This window comes from Saccopteryx bilineata, chromosome 2 (genome assembly GCF_036850765.1).
Source record: "Saccopteryx bilineata isolate mSacBil1 chromosome 2, mSacBil1_pri_phased_curated, whole genome shotgun sequence".
Classification (NCBI taxonomy): Eukaryota; Metazoa; Chordata; class Mammalia; order Chiroptera; family Emballonuridae; genus Saccopteryx; species Saccopteryx bilineata.
In genome coordinates, this window is record NC_089491.1 from 38,553,385 (window position 1) to 38,571,756 (window position 18,372).

The 18,372-nt window shown below is 48.5% G+C and overlaps 1 protein-coding gene across 2 annotated transcripts; it reads left to right on the forward strand.

Moving 5' to 3' along the window:
* Positions 1-1,363: 1,363 nt before the first annotated feature.
* PIGO (phosphatidylinositol glycan anchor biosynthesis class O) lies at positions 1,364-9,222 on the forward strand. Of its 2 annotated transcripts, none has more exons than XM_066256845.1 (11): positions 1,364-1,475; positions 2,225-2,765; positions 3,306-3,449; positions 3,637-3,760; positions 4,029-4,188; positions 4,396-4,575; positions 4,832-6,359; positions 7,364-7,570; positions 7,787-8,001; positions 8,606-8,676; positions 8,831-9,222. In XM_066256845.1, exons 2-11 carry the CDS (start codon positions 2,255-2,257, stop codon positions 8,958-8,960), a joined length of 3,270 nt encoding a protein of 1,089 aa, XP_066112942.1. In that variant the 5' UTR covers positions 1,364-1,475; positions 2,225-2,254; the 3' UTR covers positions 8,961-9,222. The 2 variants fall into 2 exon arrangements, with proteins under 2 accessions (XP_066112942.1, XP_066112941.1); XM_066256844.1 differs by having other exon boundaries at positions 1,423-2,087.
* The last annotated feature ends 9,150 nt before the right edge of the window (positions 9,223-18,372 follow it).

Genomic DNA, 18,372 nt, shown 5'->3' on the forward strand with positions numbered 1-18,372 from the left:
GACAGAGAGAGAGAAGGGGGGAGGAGCTGGAAGCATCAACTTCCATATGTGCCTTGACCAGGCAAGCCCAGGGTTTCAAACCGGCGACCTCGGCATTTCCAGGTCAACGCTTTATCCACTACGCCACCACAGGTCAGGCTCAGCATAATGTTTTTTTTTTGGTTTTTTTTTCTTTTTTCATTTTTTCTGAAGCTGGAAACAGGGAGAGATAGTCAGACGGACTCCCGCATGCGCCCGACCGCGATCCACCTGGCACGCCCACCAGGGGCGAAGCTCTGCCCACCAGGGGGCGATGCTCTGCCCATCCTGGGCATCGCCATATTGCGACCAGAGCCACTCTAGCGCCTGAGGCAGAGGCCAAGGAGCCATCCCCAGCGCCCGGGCCATCCTTGCTCCAGTGGAGCCCTGACTGTGGGAGGGGAAGAGAGAGACAGAGAGGAAGGAGAGGGGGAGGGGTGGAGAAGCAAATGGGCGCTTCTCCTGTGTGCCCTGGCCGGGAATCGAACCCGGGTCCTCCGCACGCTAGGCCAACGCTCTACCGCTGAGCCAACCGGCCAGGGCCTCAGCATAATGTTTTAAAGATTCATCCACATAGTGGCGTTCCTTTTTATGGCTGAACAATATTCCATTGTATAGATACACCATATTTTGTTTATCCATTCATCAGTAAAGGCCATATGGATATGTTCCACCTTTTGTTTATTATGGATAATGCTACTGTTCTCTTAGGTATATACCTAGCAGTGGAACTGCTAGATCACATGATAACTCTACGTTTAACCTTCTGAAGAAATGCCAGACTGTTTTCCAAAACTGCTGCACCATTTTACAGTCCCAACAACAGTATATGAAGGTTCAAATTTTGCCACATCCACGCCAATACTTGTTATTCGTCTTTTTTATTATAAGCATCCTAGTGGGTTTGAAATAGTATCTCCAGTACTTCCCTGATGGCTAATGTTGAACATCTTTCATGTGTTTGGTCATTTATATATCTTTGGAGAAATGTGTATTCAGATCCTTTGTCCATTTTTAGATTGGATTATTTTTGCCTTTTATTATTGAGTTGTAAGATTAAGTGAGAGACTTGGAGTGGAGGAATAATAAAACCTATCAGTTGGAATCAGCTAAGGGAAAAGGGGAAAACAAATTTTATCCTTATTTTACAGATGAGGTAATACCCAATAATGGCAGTGAGTGGCGGGTCTAGGATTCAAGCGGTTTGATTCCAGAGACCTAGCTCTTAGTCCTAACCAAGAATGGACAGTAGTTCCCTTAATTTGTCTCCTAACTTTGCCTCTCAATTCTCCTAAATTACTAGAATCTGTTCAACTACCTCTCGCCAGCCCTGCGCTCCTTGCCGAACTTCCTGGGAGGTGCCGACAGGTGGCGATGTGACCCCGGCGTGCTGTTCTTTTCGGCGCGCGCACGTCTGTGATGTCAGGCCGTCGATGCACTTCCGGGCGCCGTTCAAGGTGAGCTAGGGTCTCAGAAAAACCCTCGTAAAACTCCTCTCCTTTAAGTAAGGGAACTTCTCCGCGTCAGCTCGCAGCCTACATGTCCAGCACTGGGGTTAGGGTGGCCGGGCGGAGGCCGAATAGCCACCAGACGGGGCAGAGCCGTTCGGACGATTGGATTCTGGCGAGGCCCAACTGGCTGCAGACCCCTATACCTCTGCCCTGCTGCGCAGAGGAGGTCGTGTCTCGAGTCTCCTGGTGATCCAAGCCCTCTGGAAGCACTGTGACTGCTCTTCTTTGTCCCCTCGGTCCTCGCCAGGCGGCGCGTCAGCCCGCCCCGCAGGGTTGCCCTAGGGCTGCGAGCCCTGGCCACTCCTGGGGTGTTGAGATTGGCACGGAGAGGTGAAGAAACGGGCCGTCAGAGAGCAGTCTACCACTTGGAATAAGTTTCCCTCGTGGACTGTGTCTTTCGTCATTATGATCACCTGGAGTACATCTGTGAATTCCTTTGCTCCACTCCCAAAGAAACTTATTCAGTAGATGTGGAGTGGGGCCTGGAAAACAGCATTTTAAATAACTACTCCAGGTTGCTGCCTACGTAGTCTACGGATCTCACCTTCAGAAACACTGGTATAACTGGTGGGGAGGAACATTGCATTGGGTTGGCTATGAAACTGTTTATCTTCAGGAAGGTTTCCAAGAGGAAATGATTCTAGGTGGGCTTGGTATTGAAGCACCAGAATACCCACTGGTTCTTTGCCCCACAGTGATGAATTCTCTACCCGGCCCCCACCAGGATGCAGAAGATTTCAGTGCTGCTCCTCCTAGTCTGGGTCTGCTTCCTGTTCTACGCTGGCATTGCCCTCTTCACTAGTGGTTTCCTGCTCACCCGTTTGGAGCTCACCAACCATAGCAGTTGCCAAGAGCCCCCAGGCCCTGGGCCCCTGCCATGGAGAAGCCAAGGGGAGCCTGGGGCCTGCTGGATGGCTTCTCGATTTTCCCGGGTTGTACTGGTGCTGATAGATGCTCTGCGATTTGACTTTGCCCAGCCGCAGCGCTCACACATTCCTGAGGAGCCTTCTGACTCCCTGCCCTTCCTGGGCAAATTGGGTTCCTTGCAGAAGATCTTGGAGATTCAACCCCACCATGCCAGGCTCTACCAATCTAAAGCTGATCCTCCCACCACCACGATGCAGCGCCTCAAGGCCCTCACCACTGGCTCTCTGCCTACCTTTATCGATGTTGGCAGTAACTTCGCTAGCTATGCCATAGTGGAAGACAATCTCATTAAGCAGTTTGCCAGTGCAGGTTAGTCTGTGCCTCTACTGGAGACTTAAAGTACTTGGGCAAGTTTCTTCTTTAGGAAACTTTGGGGTGTCCAGCTGCATGCTTGACTATGCTGTGGGAAGACAGGAGGAGAAAGAGACCAGGTCTTTGCATCCTGGGAGCACATGTCCAGCTTTGTCCTAGAGTTTCTAATCTGCAAGGGGTGTTATTTTTACTTTTGGGACACTCAGTAAAAGAAGGAGAGAGACAAAGAGAAGAAGATGTAGGTCTAGATACCATCACAAGTGTCAGAGAGCAGAGGGTCAGGACCTGTCCACTCATTGACTTGAAAAAAAGCAAGATGCACCCAGGAAAAACAGCAGCTTAGATAGCCAGAGACTGAGAACTGGCAGAGCCTTTTGTAGGAACAAAGAAGGAGAGGTCTGGGATGGGTATGGTTATTAGGAAAAGCTTCCTGGCAGAAAATTTGGGATTTCCAGTGTATCTTTCAAGGGCCTCCTCTCCTCTTTTCTGCTGCTCTGACTCTTGCTCAGGCTATAACCCATTCTCATGTCCCTCTAGGAAGGCGTGTGGTCTTCATGGGAGATGATACCTGGAAAGGACTTTTTCCTGAAGCCTTCTCCCAAGCTTTCTTCTTCCCTTCCTTCAATGTCAGAGACCTGCACACAGTGGACAATGGCATCCTGGAACACCTCTACCCAACCAGTGAGCATGGGGCCAGAGGCAAGCCTAACTAAGACTGGGGGATGGGAGGGCTGCTTCAGTCCATAAATTCTGATCCTCCAGTGAGTCAATGGCCGGGGCTTGCATCCCAGGACAGAGGAGCATCAGAGTGTGGCTGTGTTTGAGGAATGGGCCTTAGTCACTGTGCTCAGTGTTCTCCCCTTCACAGTGGACAGTGGTGAATGGGATGTGCTGATTGCTCACTTCCTGGGTGTGGATCACTGTGGTCACAAGCATGGCCCTCATCACCCTGAAATGGCCAAGAAACTTAGTCAGATGGACCAGATGATCCAGTGAGTGTGGGATATTGGCTGGGGGATTGGGTTTGGGTCTAAGAATCTCAGAATATATGGTCCCAAGAGAAAAAGTCCTTGCCTTGGAGCCTCTTCCCTGTCTCCAGAGTCCAAGTTCAGTGTATGGCTTTGGGCAGTAGGGTTATTACTGACGCAGTATCTCTCTGCCAAAGGCCTGGGCCCTAAAAATGGAAGTTATGGCTGAGGATGATGGGCCTCTGAGAAAACTTTATCCATCCTCACCCCTTGACACATTCTTGGCCCCCAGGGGAGTTATTGAACGTCTGGAGAATGACACACTGCTGGTGGTGATTGGGGACCATGGGATGACCAAGAATGGGGACCATGGAGGGGACAGTGAGCTGGAGGTCTCAGCTGCACTTTTTCTGTACAGCCCCACAGCCCTCTTCTCCAGGGCCCCACCAGAGGTGAGGCCTGCGGTGTGCTTTGGTTCCCAAGTATTCAGCCCATATCATGATCTCAGCATCCTGTGGATCCCTTTATATTAGGCCCTCAAGTTCATGACCTCTGGGCATCCCCCATTCTCATTTTCTACCTATCCCCCTACGTTTGCCATCCCAATCACTGACTTCAGCTTTTTGGTGAACCTATTGACCCCTGTCCTTGTCCTCTAGGAGCCAGAGGTAGTTCCTCAAATCAGCCTTGTTCCTACGCTGGCCCTGCTGTTGGGCCTGCCCATCCCATTTGGGAACATCGGGGAGGTAATGGCTGAGCTATTCTCAGAGGTTGAAGACTCCCAGCCTCACTCTTCTGCCTTGGCCCAAGCTTCAGCTCTCTATCTCAATGCCCAGCAGGTAGGTAATGGGCTGGACTTTCAGGTGGAAAAGTTAGGGTGGACAAGGGAGAAGCATAATGACTCACTCTGTTGTCCTTTGTTCAATCTTAATCTCACCTTCCATGGCCATGTCCTCCTTTCATTATCTCTCCCTTCCCCGCTGTCCTGGACAGAGTTTGTGTCCCTGATTTCCAGATACCCCCTTTGGTAATCTTATCCTTGCCTCCGTCCCAGTGTCTGACCTGTTCCCCCTGCTCTCTAACATTTTCTGCCAGGTGTCCCGATTTCTTCACACCTACTCAGCTGCTGCTCAGGACCTCCAATTTAAGGAGCTTCATCGGCTGCATAACCTCTTCTCCAAGGCCTCTGCTGACTACCATCGACTTCTGCAGAGCCCCCAGGGGGCCGAGGCAGCACTACAAACAGTGATTACTGAGCTGCAGCAGTTCCTGCGGGGAGTTCGGGCCATGTGCATTGAGTCTTGGGCTCATTTCTCTTTAGTGCGCATGGCAGGAGGTGCTGCTCTCTTGGCTGCTGCGTGCTTTCTCTGCCTGCTGATATCCCAATGGGCAACATCCCCAGACTTTTGCCTCCGCCCTCTCCTCCTAATACCTGTGGCTTGGGGCCTGGCTGGGGTTGTAGGGTGTGCTGGCCTCCTGGCAACTACTGGGCTGAAACTGGATCCTGTGGTTCTAGGGGCTGTGGCTGCCTCAGGTTCAATTCTGCATTTTCTGTGGAAAGCCTGGGCTGGTTGGGGGTCCAAGAGGCCCCTGGCAGCCCTGCTTTCCATCCCTAGGCCTGTCCTAATACTCCTACTTATACGCTTTGCTGCTTTCTTCTCTGATAGCTTTGTTGTAGCTGAGGCCAGGGCCACCCGCTTCCTTTTGGGCTCACTCATCTTGCTCCTGATTGCTCAGCTTCACTGGGAGGGCAAGCTGCTGCCACCTAAGCTACTTGCAATGCCCCGTCTTAGCTTTTCCGCCCCAGTGGGCCCCACACGGCACAAGGGAACACATGCCCTGGGGCTTGGAGTTGGGTTGCTTTTATGTATAAGGCTAGCTGGACTTTTTCATCGCTGTCCTGAAGAGACACCTGCTTGCCACTCCTCTCCCTGGTTGAGTCCCCTGGCGTCAATGGTGGGTGGTCGAGCCAAGAATTTGTGGTATGGAGCTTGTGTGGGGGCCCTGGTGACCTTGTTAGCTGCTGTGCGCCTATGGCTTAGCCGCTACGGTAATCTCAAGAGTCCTGAGCCCCCTGTGCTCTTTGTACGCTGGGGGCTACCCCTAATGGTACTGAGCACTGCTGCCTACTGGGCATTGGCATCAGGGGCAGATGAAGCACCCCCACGTCTCCGGGCCCTGGTCGCTGGTGCATCAGTTGTGCTGCCTAGGGCTGTGGTAGGGTTGGCTGCTTCAGGGCTCTTGCTGTTGCTCTGGAGGCCTGTGACAGTGCTGGCAAAGACTACAATGGGTGCTTCAAGGACCAGGACAGTTCTCACTCCCTTCTCAGGGCCCCCCACTTCTCAGGCTGACCTGGATTATGTGGTTCCTCAAATCTACCGACATATGCAGGAGGAGTTCCGGGGCCGGATGGAGAGAACCAAATCTCAGGGTCCCCTCATCGTGGCTGCCTCTCAGTTGGGGAGTGTCTACTCAGCTGCTATAGTCGTGGCCATCACCCTCTTGGCCTTCCCACTTCTGCTGTTGCACACAGAGCGCGTTAGCCTTGTGTTCCTGCTTCTGTTTCTGCAGAGCTTCCTTCTCCTGCACCTGCTTGCAGCTGGAGTACCCATCAGCACCTCTGGTAAATATATACAGTTCGATGCCCTGATTTCTCCAAGGACAGCAGGGATGCGTGTTCAGTCTTTTTTTCAGGATGGTGTTGCTCCTCAGGTTCTTTAGCGTGACACAGGGTCTCATGCTCCATATCGCTGGGACAGTATTTGTGATATCCTCTCTTTTTTTTTTTTTTTTTTTTTTTTTTTTTTTTTTCATTTTTCTGAAGTTGGAAACAGGGAGAGACAGTCAGACAGACTCCCGCATGCGCCCGACCGGGATCCACCCGGCACGCCCACCATGGGGCGACGCTCTGCCCACCAGGGGGCGACGCTCTGCCCACCCTGGGCGTCGCCATATTGCGGCCAGAGCCACTCTAGCGCCTGAGGCAGAGGCCACAGAGCCATCCCCAGCGCCCGGGCCATCTTTGCTCCAATGGAGCCTTGGCTGCGGGAGGGGAAGAGAGAGACAGAGAGGAAAGCGCGGCGGAGGGGTGGAGAAGCAAATGGGCGCTTCTCCTATGTGCCCTGGCCGGGAATCGAACCCGGGTCCTCTGCACGCTAGGCCGACGCTCTACCGCTGAGCCAACCAGCCAGGGCTGTGATATCCTCTCTTATCTGCTATAGCCAAACTAATCGATCCCTCCCATTGGCTCTCAAGGCCAGCAGGGTTCATGAAGGAGGGAGACAAGGAATACTCCAAGACTCCTTCTTAAGGAAATGCTGCATGCTCATGAGTGCATTTTCTGATTTTCCAATCATGGAAGTGGTGAATTATCAGTATATAATGTCAGTGAACTATGTGTATATGTGAGGAAGAGATTGATCACAGTGGGGTTCAGATTAAAGTAATGGGGCTTTGTGCCTTAGAGGGAATTAGAATAACAGAGTATTGACTGTTGGAGGTTGGGGAAATGGGTATATTGTGTATATGAGAATTAGCATTGAAGTAGTAGAGTATATGATAATGGGGCATTTGGCTAAGGATGAGGGAGTGGGATATGACTGGAAAGAGGAATGATTTTTTCCCTAGGTCCTTTTACTGTGCCCTGGCAGGCTGTCTCTGCTTGGGCCCTCATGGCCACACAGACCTTCTACTCCACGGGTCACCAGCCTGTTTTTCCAACCATCCATTGGCATGCAGCCTTCGTGGGATTCCCAGAGGGTCATGGCTCCTCCACCTGGCTGCCTGCTTTGCTGGTGGGAGCCAACACCTTTGCCTCCCACCTCCTCTTTGCAGGTACCTCCTCATTCCTCCTTTGCTTTCATTTTTACTCTGGTTTTGTAGAAGGAAAGGAACTCCCTGGATTTGAGTGGGGAGATAAAATTTTGTTGGATCTCTGTCATCCCTTGGCTTCTGTTAATTGAAGGCTAAGCAAGGTAGGGTGGTTGAGGGCCGAGCTGGCCTGGACCCTGGGTCCTCCACTGATTCTAGCCCTGCCTTCCTTTGAGGCAGTAGGTTGCCCATTGCTTCTACTCTGGCCCTTCTTGTGTGAGAGTCTGGGGTCCCAGAAGAGGCAGCAGCCCCCAGGGAAAGAAGCTGAGGCCAGAGTCAGGCCTGAGGAAGAGGAGGAACCACTGATGGAGATGCGGCTCCGGGATGCACCTCACCACTTCAATGTAGCACTCCTGCAGCTGGGCCTCAAGTACCTCTTTGTCCTTGGTATTCAGGTGGGTGCGGGGGAGAGATCATGGAGTTAGTGACCTCTTCTCATGTGTATACAGCACATTCTTTCTTTCATACTTTGCCAAAACCCTGAGAGAGATCCTTGACTAAGGTACAAAAAGCTAACTGGTGGCCTCAAATGGCAGTATTGAATCAACTTGAACCTGTATCTTGATCCTAGACTTAGATTGTTTCCTCTCTACAAGCTAGATTTGGCCCCTGTTGGTTGCATTTGGGGATTACTCCATTGGTTTTCAGCCTGGAAAAGCTGAAGTAATAGCCAGGATTCTTTCCCAAACTGTGGTCATGGATCCTCCTCAATTCATTCAGAGGCAGAGGGTATGACTATGACATCTTCCTCCACCCTGGGAGAGCCTGAGTGTTAGCAGCACAAATGGATAGTGCTTGCACAAGATCACTCAGTGTGTCATGGTGAGGCCAGGAAAAAAATTAGGTCTCTTAAGTGTTTACCCAAGCCCAGGGTTTTTTCCATTGACACACACTACTTTCCTACTATTTTCATTCTTCACAAAGCCTACAGCAACTCTCTCTCTGACCGTCTTCCTCCTCCCCTTCCAAAGTAACTTTACTCCTTCTCTCCTCCCTTAGATTCTGGCCTGTGCTTTGGCAGCCTCCATCCTCCGCAGGCATCTCATGGTCTGGAAAGTATTCGCCCCCAAGTGAGTGGATTTTGCTTGAGAAGTAGAGGTGTCGGGGAGGGTGAAGCTGGGAACAAAGAATGAACATCCAGGGGGGACAAGGTTTTGCCTCAGCAGGGAAAAAGCTCTAGACCTACTCTGAGTGTCCTCTGATATTCTCCACCTTTCTTTACAGGTTCATTTTTGAAGCCATGGGCTTCATTGTGAGCAGCGTGGGACTTTTCCTGGGCCTAGCTTTGGTGATGCGAGTGGATGTTGCTGTGAGCTCCTGGTTCCAGCAGCTAGTTCTGGCCCAGAAGAGGTAGCCTAGGATGTGAGTTTTGGCTCCTGGCCACAGGAAGAACTGGTGAACAGTCTAGTCTGTCCTGTACGGGTGCTGGATATCTGCAAAAGAGGCTCAGCCATACCTTTTACCACCATGCAGCCAGGAGCTATTGACATCTGGGACTTTATTTAATTTTATTATTAAGAATCCAGATGGGGCCTGATACTTAACTCCTACTTTGGATGCATCTGAGGGACTGGGAGGGGTGGTCTCCAAAATGTAATAAAATAATAATGTAAATATGTGCGTCTGAGATGTGGGGAAACCCCCACTGTCCTATAGGGGCTAGCGGGAGGGTCATTCTCCCTTTTCACCAGGCACTGATGGGATCAGTTCTGCAGAACTGCTGTGCCTCAGAACATTTGGGAAATGGTTGGAGTAGTGTGAATTGACTTTCCCCAATACTTTCCAAATTACTCCTACTATCCCACCAGCTCTTTTCCTTTGCCATGCAGCTTATTTCATTACCACATTTCCCCATGTATAAGATGCACCTTAATTTTGGGGCACGAAATTTGAAAAAGTTATTGAACTCAAGTTTTATTCATCATAGAATTCATACAGTTCCTCATCACTGTCACAATTCCCATCCATTAGTTTGTCCTCACCTGTGTCTGATGACAAATCACTGTCTTCATTTGTTGCCTCGTCCTCAGTTCCATCTATGGCATTTGAAATGCCACAACCACTGTATAAGACGCACCCAGTTTTTAGACCCCAAATTTTTTGAAAAAGGATCAAAAGACCCTGACTTGATGCCAAAACTGTATGAATCTAATGCTCCTCATGCATGTCTCCTGTGTCCTCTGTCCACCTTACTACTTCTGTGTCATGTGGAAGTGCTGATATTTAATCCCTGTGGAAATGGCCATCAAAGAGTGGGGAATAGCCTCCAAAGAGAAGAGTCAGGGTGGGGGGGTTGGGGTTTGAATGCCCAGGGCAAGAAGAAATGTGACCACTAAAAGAAAAGAATACATGTTAGAATTATGGGATAGCACCTACCTTTCCTTGGCAGGGTAAGAAGAGAAGCTGAGTAACAGTGATTGTGCAGTATAAGCATTCACTGCTGTGGTAGCTAAAGGAAGAATTATAATTATTAATGACATAGTGCTATAGAGGTCCAATAGGAAGATGATTAAAAGTGCATACTGTTTCAGGCAATTAAAGGATAGAACATTGGATTCTGGCAGGGATAGGTTTAATATTACAAAGAGAGAAGTTAGGCCCCAGATAGCCTGTAAAATGAATTAGAAAAAAAATGCCTTCCCCTCCCTTAATCTGGTGGACATAATTCCCCAGCATCATTTAGTGAGCAGACCATGCCTTTGTGAAAAGAAATGAAGACCTTTTCTCCATCCCTAGGAATCAGACCATTCCCATTACCTCACTTTGTCCTCAGGAACCCTTCCCTGCTCCTTCCTGCTTTTTCTTTGCAAGGAGCTCCTTTCCTCGGAGCCGAAGGATAGTCTGATCTGTAACCTACTGTTCCCTTTTCTCCTGACCTAGCTACAAGATTCTTTTAGAAAAAGATATGTTAGCACATTGATTTACACTATTAATAATTCTTATTTCTGCCTTTTTTTTTTTTTTTTTTTGTATTTTTCTGAAGCTGGAAACGGGGAGAAACGGTCAGACAGACTCCCGCATGCGCCCGACCGGGATCCACCCGGCACGCCCACCAGGGGGCGACGCTCTGCCCACCAGGGGGTATGCTCTGCCCCTCCAGGGGCGTCGCTCTGTCACGACCAGAGCCACTCCAGCGCCTGGGGCAGCGGCCAAGGAGCCATCCCCAGCGCCCAGGCCATCTTTGCTCCAATGGAGCCTCGCTGAGGGAGGGGAAGAGAGAGACAGAGAGGAAGGAGAGGGGGAGGGGTGGAGAGGCAGATGGGCGCCTCTCCTGTGTGCCCTGGCGGGGAATTGAACCCGGGACTTCTGCACGCCAGGCCAACGCTCTACCACTGAGCCAACTGGCCAGGGCCTTATTTCTGCCTTTTACTTGACATCAAAAAGTCTACTTCACACTAACTCATTGTTTCTTTTATATTTATTTTTTAATTGAGAATTTTTTTTAAAGATTTTATTTTATTCATTTTAGAGAGGGGAAAGAGAGAGAGAAGGGGGAGGAGGAGGAAGCATCATCTCCCATACATGCCTTGACCAGGCAAGCCCGGGGTTTTGAACCAATGACCTCAGTGTTCCAGGTTGATGCTTTATCCTCTGCACCACCATAGGTCAGGCTCATTGTTTCTTTTTTAAAAAAGAGCTTTATTGAGGTACAGTGTACTATAAAATTTACCCATTTAAAGTACACAATTTAATGATTTTTAGTATATTTACAGAGTTGTATAGCCATCACCACAATTAATCACAGAACATTTCATCAACCCACACAGGAACTCTTTCCTATCATCCTCCATTTTTCCCTATCTGCGCTCCTATTCCTAGGCAACCACTGTTCTGGACATTTAAAAGAAATGGGATTGGCCTGACCTGTGGTGGCGCAGTGGATAAAGCATCGACCTGGAAATGCTGAGGTCGCTGGTTCGAAACCCTGGGCTTGCCTGGTCAAGGCACATATGGGAGTTGATGCTTCCGGCTCCTCCCCCCCTTCTCTCTCTCTGTCTTTCTCTCCTCTCTCTCGGTCTCTCTCTCTTCTCTCTAAAAATGAATAAATAAAAAAAAAATGAAAAAAATTAAAAACAAACAAACAAACAATAAAAGAAATGGGATCATATAAGATGTGGCCCTTGGTGAATGGCTTCTTTCACTCAGCATAATGTTTTCAAGGTTCATCCATATAGTAGCATGTATCAGTTTATTTTCTCTTTTTAAATTGAGGTAAAATTTATATAACATAAAATTAACTATTTAAAAGTGTACAATTCAGTGGCCCTCAGTACATTTACAATGTGCTACCATCCTTACTATTTCCAGAACATTTCCATCACCCCCAAAAGAGGTCACATGCATTAGCATTCATTTCCAATCTCCTATGTTCCCAGCCTCTGACAACCACTAATTTGTTTACTGGTTTTTTTTGTTTGGTTGGTTTTTATTTTTCATAAGTGAGAAGCAGGGAGGCGGAGAGACAGACTCCTGCATGTACTCTGACCAGAATCCACTCTGCAAGCCCCCTATGGGGCAATTCTCTGCCCACCGTGGGTCGTTGCTCCATTGCTCAGCAACTAAGCTATTTTAGTGCCTGGGGTGAGGCCATGGAGCCATCCTCAGTGCCTGGGGTCAACTTGTGCCAGTGGAGCCATGGCTGCAGGAGGGGAAGAGAGTGATAGAGAGGAGAGGGGGAGGGGTGGAGAAGCAGATAGTTGCTTCTCCTGTGTGCCCTGACTGGGAATTGAACCCAGGACATCCACACAGCAGGCCAGTGCTCTACCACTGAGCAAACCAGCCAGGGCCTGTTTTCTGGGTTTTTTTTTTTTTTTTTTTGGATTTGCCTATTCTGGATATTTCATATGTGGCCCTTTCTGTCAGACTTCTTTCAGTCAGCCTAATGTTTTCAAGGTTCATGTTGCAGAATATATCAGTACTTTGTTTCTTTTTATGGCCAAATAATATTCCACTGTATGGATATATCACGTTTTGTTCATTTATTCATCTGTTAATGGACATTTGGGTTGTTCACACCTTTTGGTTATTAATACTGCTATGAATATTCAGACACAAGTTTTTGTTTGGACATTAAAATACACGTCAGTTCTTAAATATTTATTTATTCATTCATTTTAGAGGGGAGGGAGAGAGGGAGAGAGAGAGAGAGAGAGAGAGAGAGAGAGAGACAAGTGGGGAAGTGGGGAGGAGCAGAAAGCATCAACTCCCATATGTGCCTTGACCAGGCAAACCCAGGGTTTCAAACCGGTGACCTCAGCAGTCCAGGTCGACGCTTTATCCACTGCGCCACCACAGGTCAGGCTACACGTCAGTTCTTTGGGGCTATATACCTACCTAATGGTATATTGTGAAATTGCTAGGTCACATGGTAATTATGGTTAACTTTTTGAGGAGTTGTCACCTGACTGTGGTGGCACAGTGGATTGAGCATCTACCTGGAATGCTGAGGTCACCAGTTTGAAAACTCAGGCTTGCCAGGTCAAGGCACATACAAGAAACAACTACAATGAGTTGATGCTTTCCACTACCCCCCTTCTCTCTTTATATTCTGTCTCTAAAATCAATAAATATAATCTTTAAAAGAAAAGTTAAAAGTTGTTTTAAAATGTTAAACTGTACATTTAATTTTTTTTTAAGATTTTATTTATTCATTATAGAGGGGGAGAGAGAGAGAGAGAGAGAAGGGAGGAGGAGCAGGAAGCATCAACTCCCATATGTGCCTTGACCAGGCAAGCCCAGGGTTTTGAACCAGCAACCTCAGCATTTCCAGGCTGACGCTTTATCCACTGCACCACCACAAGTCGGGCACATTTAACTTTTTGAAAAGCTACCATTGTTTTCCAAAGCTGCTCCACCATTTTATATTCCCACCAGCAGTGTATGCGAGTACCAATTTCTACACATCTATGCCAATACTTATTTTTTTTATCCATCTTGTTTCTAACCATCCTGGTGGGTGTGAAGTGGTATCTCATTATGAGTTTTTTTTGGTTTGTTTTTTACAAAAGAGACAGACATGAAGGGAGAGAGATGAGAGGCATCAACTTGTAGTTGTAGCACTTTTAGTTGTTCATTTATTGCTTCTCTTATGTGCCTTGGCCGGGGGGGGGGGGGCTCCAGCTGAACCAGTGACCCCTTGCTGAAGCCAGTGACCTGAGGCTCAAGCTGTGTTCAGTTGGATGAGCCCATGTTCAAGCCGGTGACCTCGAGGTTTTGAACCTGGATCCTCCCAGGTCAACGATCTATCCACTGTGCCATTACCTGGTCAGGCTCATTGTGGTTTTAGTTTACATATCCTTGATGATTAATGATGTTGAGTATTTTTTTGTGCTTATTGTAGAACTGTCCATTCAAATCCTTTGTTTTTTAAATGGGTTATCTTTTTATAGAGTTATTAGCATTGTTTATGTATTCTACATACAAGTCCCTTATTACGTAGTATTTGATTTAAAAATAATCCTTGCCTGCCTGACCTGTGGTGGCGCAGTGGATAAAGCATGTATCTAGAAAGCTGAGGTTGCCGGTTCAACACCCTGGGCTTGCCTGACCAGGCGGTGGCGCAGTGGATAGAGCGTCGGACTGGGATGCGGAAGTACCCAGGTTCGAGACTCCGAGGTCGCGCGCGGGCTCATCTGGCTTGAGCAAAGAGCTCGCCAGCTTGGACCCAAGGTCGCTGGCTCCAGCAAGGGGTTACTCGGTCTGCTGAAGGCCCACGGTCAAGGCACATGTGAGAAAGCAATCAATGAACAACTAAGAAGTCGCAGTGCGCAACGAGAAACTGATAATTGATGCTTCTCATCTCTCTCTGTTCCTGTCTGTCTGTCCCTGTCTATCTCTGCCTCTGTAAAAAAAAAAAAAAAAAAACCAAAAAACCCTGGGCTTGCCGGGTCAAGGCACATATGGGATTTGATGCTTCCTGTTCCTTCCCCCTTCTGTCTTCTCTCTCTCTCTCTCTCTCTCTCCCCTGTCTCAAATGAATAAATAAAATCTTAAAAAAAAAAAAATCCTTGCCTGACCCGTGGTGGTGCAGTGGATAAAGCATTGACCCACAATGCTGTTGGCTTGAGTGGGGGATCATCCACATGATCCCAGTGCTCATCAGCTTGAGCCCAAGAGTCACTGGCATGGAAAGTCCGAGGTCACTGTCTTGAGCAGGGATACACTGGCACAGCCCCGGTCAAGGCACTCAAGGGAAGTTCAATGTATAACTGGAGTGAGGACTACTACAGGTTGATGGTTCTCATCTCTCACTCTCGGAAGCAATCAATGCACAGCTAGAGTGAAGGCAGCTGTGGGTTGATGCTTCTAACCCTCTATCTCCCTTCCTGTCTCTCTCAATCAATAAATAAATAAATAAAATATAAAAATCTATCCATTCAGCCTGACCAGGCAGTGGCACAGTGGATAGAGCATCTGACTGGGACGCGGAGGATCCAGGTTCAAAACCCCGAGGTCACTGGTTTGAGCATGGGCTCACCAGCTTGAGTGCAGGGTCACTGGCTTAAGCATGGGATCATAGACATGACCCCATGGTTGCTGGCTTGAAGCCCAAGATCGCTGGCTTGAGCAAGGGGTCGTTCAGTCTGCTGTAGCTCCTGCCCACGCCCCACTCTCATCAAGTCTCATAGAAAGCAATCGATGAACAACTAAGGTGCCTCAACAAAGAATTGATGCTTCTCAACTCTCCCTTCCCAACTGTCCTTATTTGTCCCTCTCTCTGTCTCTGTCAAAAACAAAACAAAACTATCCATTCTGTGTGTTATCTTTTCATTTTCTTGACAGTATCTTTTGAAGCACAAAAATTTTGTGGGTTTTTTTTTGTTTGTTTGAAGGAGACTGGCAGCATTAATATTTACTTATACTGCTAATTAACCTTCAATTATTTTATTTATTTTTTGAGAGAGAGAGGGTGAGAAGCATCAACTCGTAGTTAGTTGCTTTAGTTGTACTTTGACTGCTTCTCAGATGTGCCTTGACCAGGGTGAGCCTGTGTCTCCTTGCTCAAGCTAGAAACCTTGGGCTTTTCCATGCCAGCGACCTTTTGGGCTCAAGTGGGCAAGCTTTGGGATCATGTGGACAATCCCCTGACCAAGCCAGTGACCCTGTACTGATGAGCCTTTGCTCAGAGCCAGCGACCTCAGCATTCCGGGTAGAAGCTTTACCACTGTGCCACCACTGGTCAGGTAATGTTCAACTATTTGTATAGCACATAACAAAATTTTTTTTTCTTTTTTTTTTTTTTTCATTTTTCTGAAGCTGGAAACAGGGAGAGACAGTCAGACAGACTCCTGCATGCACCCGACCGGGATCCACCCGGCACGCCCACCAGGGGCGATGCTCTGCCCACCAGGGGGCGATGCCTTGCCCATCCTGGGTGTCGCCATGTTGCGACCAGAGCCACTCTAGCGCCTGAGGCAGAGGCCACAGAGCCATCCCCAGCGCCCGGGCCATCTTTGCTCCAATGGAGCCTTGGCTGCGGGAGGGGAAGAGAGAGACAGAGAGGAAAGCGCAGCGGAGGGGTGGAGAAGCAAATGGGCGCTTCTCCTGTGTGCCCTGGCCGGGAATCGAACCCGGGTCCTCTGCACGCTAGGCTGACACTCTACCGCTGAGCCAACCGGCCAGGGCTCATAACAAAATTTTTAAGATGAAATTCATCCTATTTTTCTTTTGCCGTTTGTTCTTTTTATAGAATGCGTAAGAAACTGTTAGCAAGTGCAACAACTTAGTTTTAGAAAATTTTCAGGCACTGGCTGGTGGTTCAGTGGATAGAGTGTTGGCCCCGAATATGGACATCCCAGGTTTGATTCCCGGTCAGGGCACACAGGAGAAGTGACCATCTGCTTCTCCCCACCTTCACCTCCCCCCTTCTCTCCCTATTCCCCTTCCATAGCCAGTGGTTCAGTTGGTTCGAGTGTGGCCTGGAGCATTGAGGATAGCTCCATTGGAGCGCATCAGCCTCAGGTGCTAAAAATAGCTCGGTACTCAAGCATCAGTCTCAGAAGGGGTTGCCATGGTCAGGGCACATGCAGGAGTCTGCCTTACTATTTACCCTCCTCTCACCTAAAATAAAGAAAAAATTTTCATCACTCCCATAAATTTCCTGTACTTTATTTACAGTCAATTCCCAGCCTCAACCCAGGCCACTGATCATTTTTTGTCTCTTTTTTTCTCTCTCTACTGATTTGAGAGAGAAGAGAGGAGAAGCGTTAACTTATAGTTGCTTCACTTTAGTTGTTCATTGATTGCTTCCTGCATGTGCTAGACTAGGGGGCCCAAGCCCAGCCAGTGACCCCTGGCTCAATCTAGCAACCTTGGAATCATGTCGATAATTCCATGCTCAAGCAAGTGACCCCATGCTCAAGCTGGCAACCCTGAGCTCAATGTAGCAAACCCATGCTCAAGCTGACAAGCCTGCATTCAAGCCAGTGACCTTGGGGTTTCAAACTGACGACCTCAACCTCAGTGTTCCAAGTCAACACTCTATCCACTTTGCCATCACTGGTCAGCCTTTTTTTTTTTTTTTTTGTCTTTATAATTTATCTTTTATGGACACTTCATATTTCTAGAATCATGCAATATGTGGCTCCTTTTTTTTTTTTTTTTTTCTGAAGCTGGAAATGGGGATAGACAGTCAGACAGACTCCCGCATGTGCCCGACCGGGATCCACCCGGCATGCCCACCAGGGAGCGACGCTTTGCCCCTCCGGGGCATCGCTCTGTCGTGACCAGAGCCACTCTAGCGCCTGGGGCAGAGGCCAAGGAGCCATCCCCAGCGCCCAGGCCATCTTTGCTCAATGGAGCCTTGGCTGCGGGAGGGGAAGAGAGAGACAGAGAGGAAAGAGAGGGGGAGGGGTGGAGAAGCAGATGGGCGCTTCTCCTGTGTGCCCTGGCCGGGGAATCGAACCCGGGACTTCTGCACGCCAGGCCAACGCTCTACCACTGAGCCAACCGGCCAGGGCAATATGTGGCTCCTTTGACTTAGAATAAGGTTTGTGAGATTCCTCCATGTTGGTGCATGTATCATTTTTGCCCCCCTTTTTTTAAAATTTTTTTATTTATTCATTTTAGAAAGGAGAGAGAGAGACAGAGAAGGGGGGAGGAGCAGGAAGCATCAACTCCCATATGTGCCTTGACCAGGCAAGCCCAGGGTTTTAAACCGGCGACCTCAGCATTTCCAGGTCGACGCTTTATCCACTGCGCCACCACAGGTCAGGCTAAACAATTAAAAAAAATTTTTTTTTCATTTTAGAGAGGAGAGGGAGAGACGGGGGGGGGGGGGGGGAAGAGGAGCTGGAAGCATCAACTCCCATATGTGCCTTGACCAGGCAAGCCCAGGGTTTCGAACCAGCAACCTCAGAATTTCCAGGTCGACGCTTTATCCACTGAGCCACCACAGGTCAGGCTTTTGCCCCTTTTTATTGCTTAGTCATTCATATATTCCAATCCAAAGCATGGTTATGATCAACTTGATGGACATTTGGATTATTTCCAGTTTTCAGCTATTGTGAATATATGTATTTTTTCACTGCTATGGGCATTTGCATACAAGACTTGGTGTAAACATATGTTTTCATTTCTCTTGGGAGAATTCCTTGGAGTGAAATTCCTGGATCATATGAAAATTTTTGATTAACTTTTAAAGAAACTGCCAAACTTTTCCAAAGTAATGGTAGCATTTTGTATTCCTGCCAATAATGTATGAAGTTTCCAGTATCTCCACATCCTCACCAGGAGTTGGCATTATCTGTATTTTTTTTTATTGTGAC

What these genes read in the sequence shown, in the direction of transcription:
- PIGO (XM_066256845.1), top strand. Translation starts at nt 2,255, where the DNA reads ATGCAGAAGATTTCAGTGCTGCTCCTCCTAGTCTGGGTCTGCTTCCTG. An exon ending in AGTACCCATCAGCACCTCTG is followed by an intron (nt 6,360 to 7,363) that starts GTAAATATATAC and finishes TTTTTTCCCTAG; the next exon opens with GTCCTTTTACTGTGCCCTGG. An exon ending in TGGAAAGTATTCGCCCCCAA is followed by an intron (nt 8,677 to 8,830) that starts GTGAGTGGATTT and finishes CTTTCTTTACAG; the next exon opens with GTTCATTTTTGAAGCCATGG.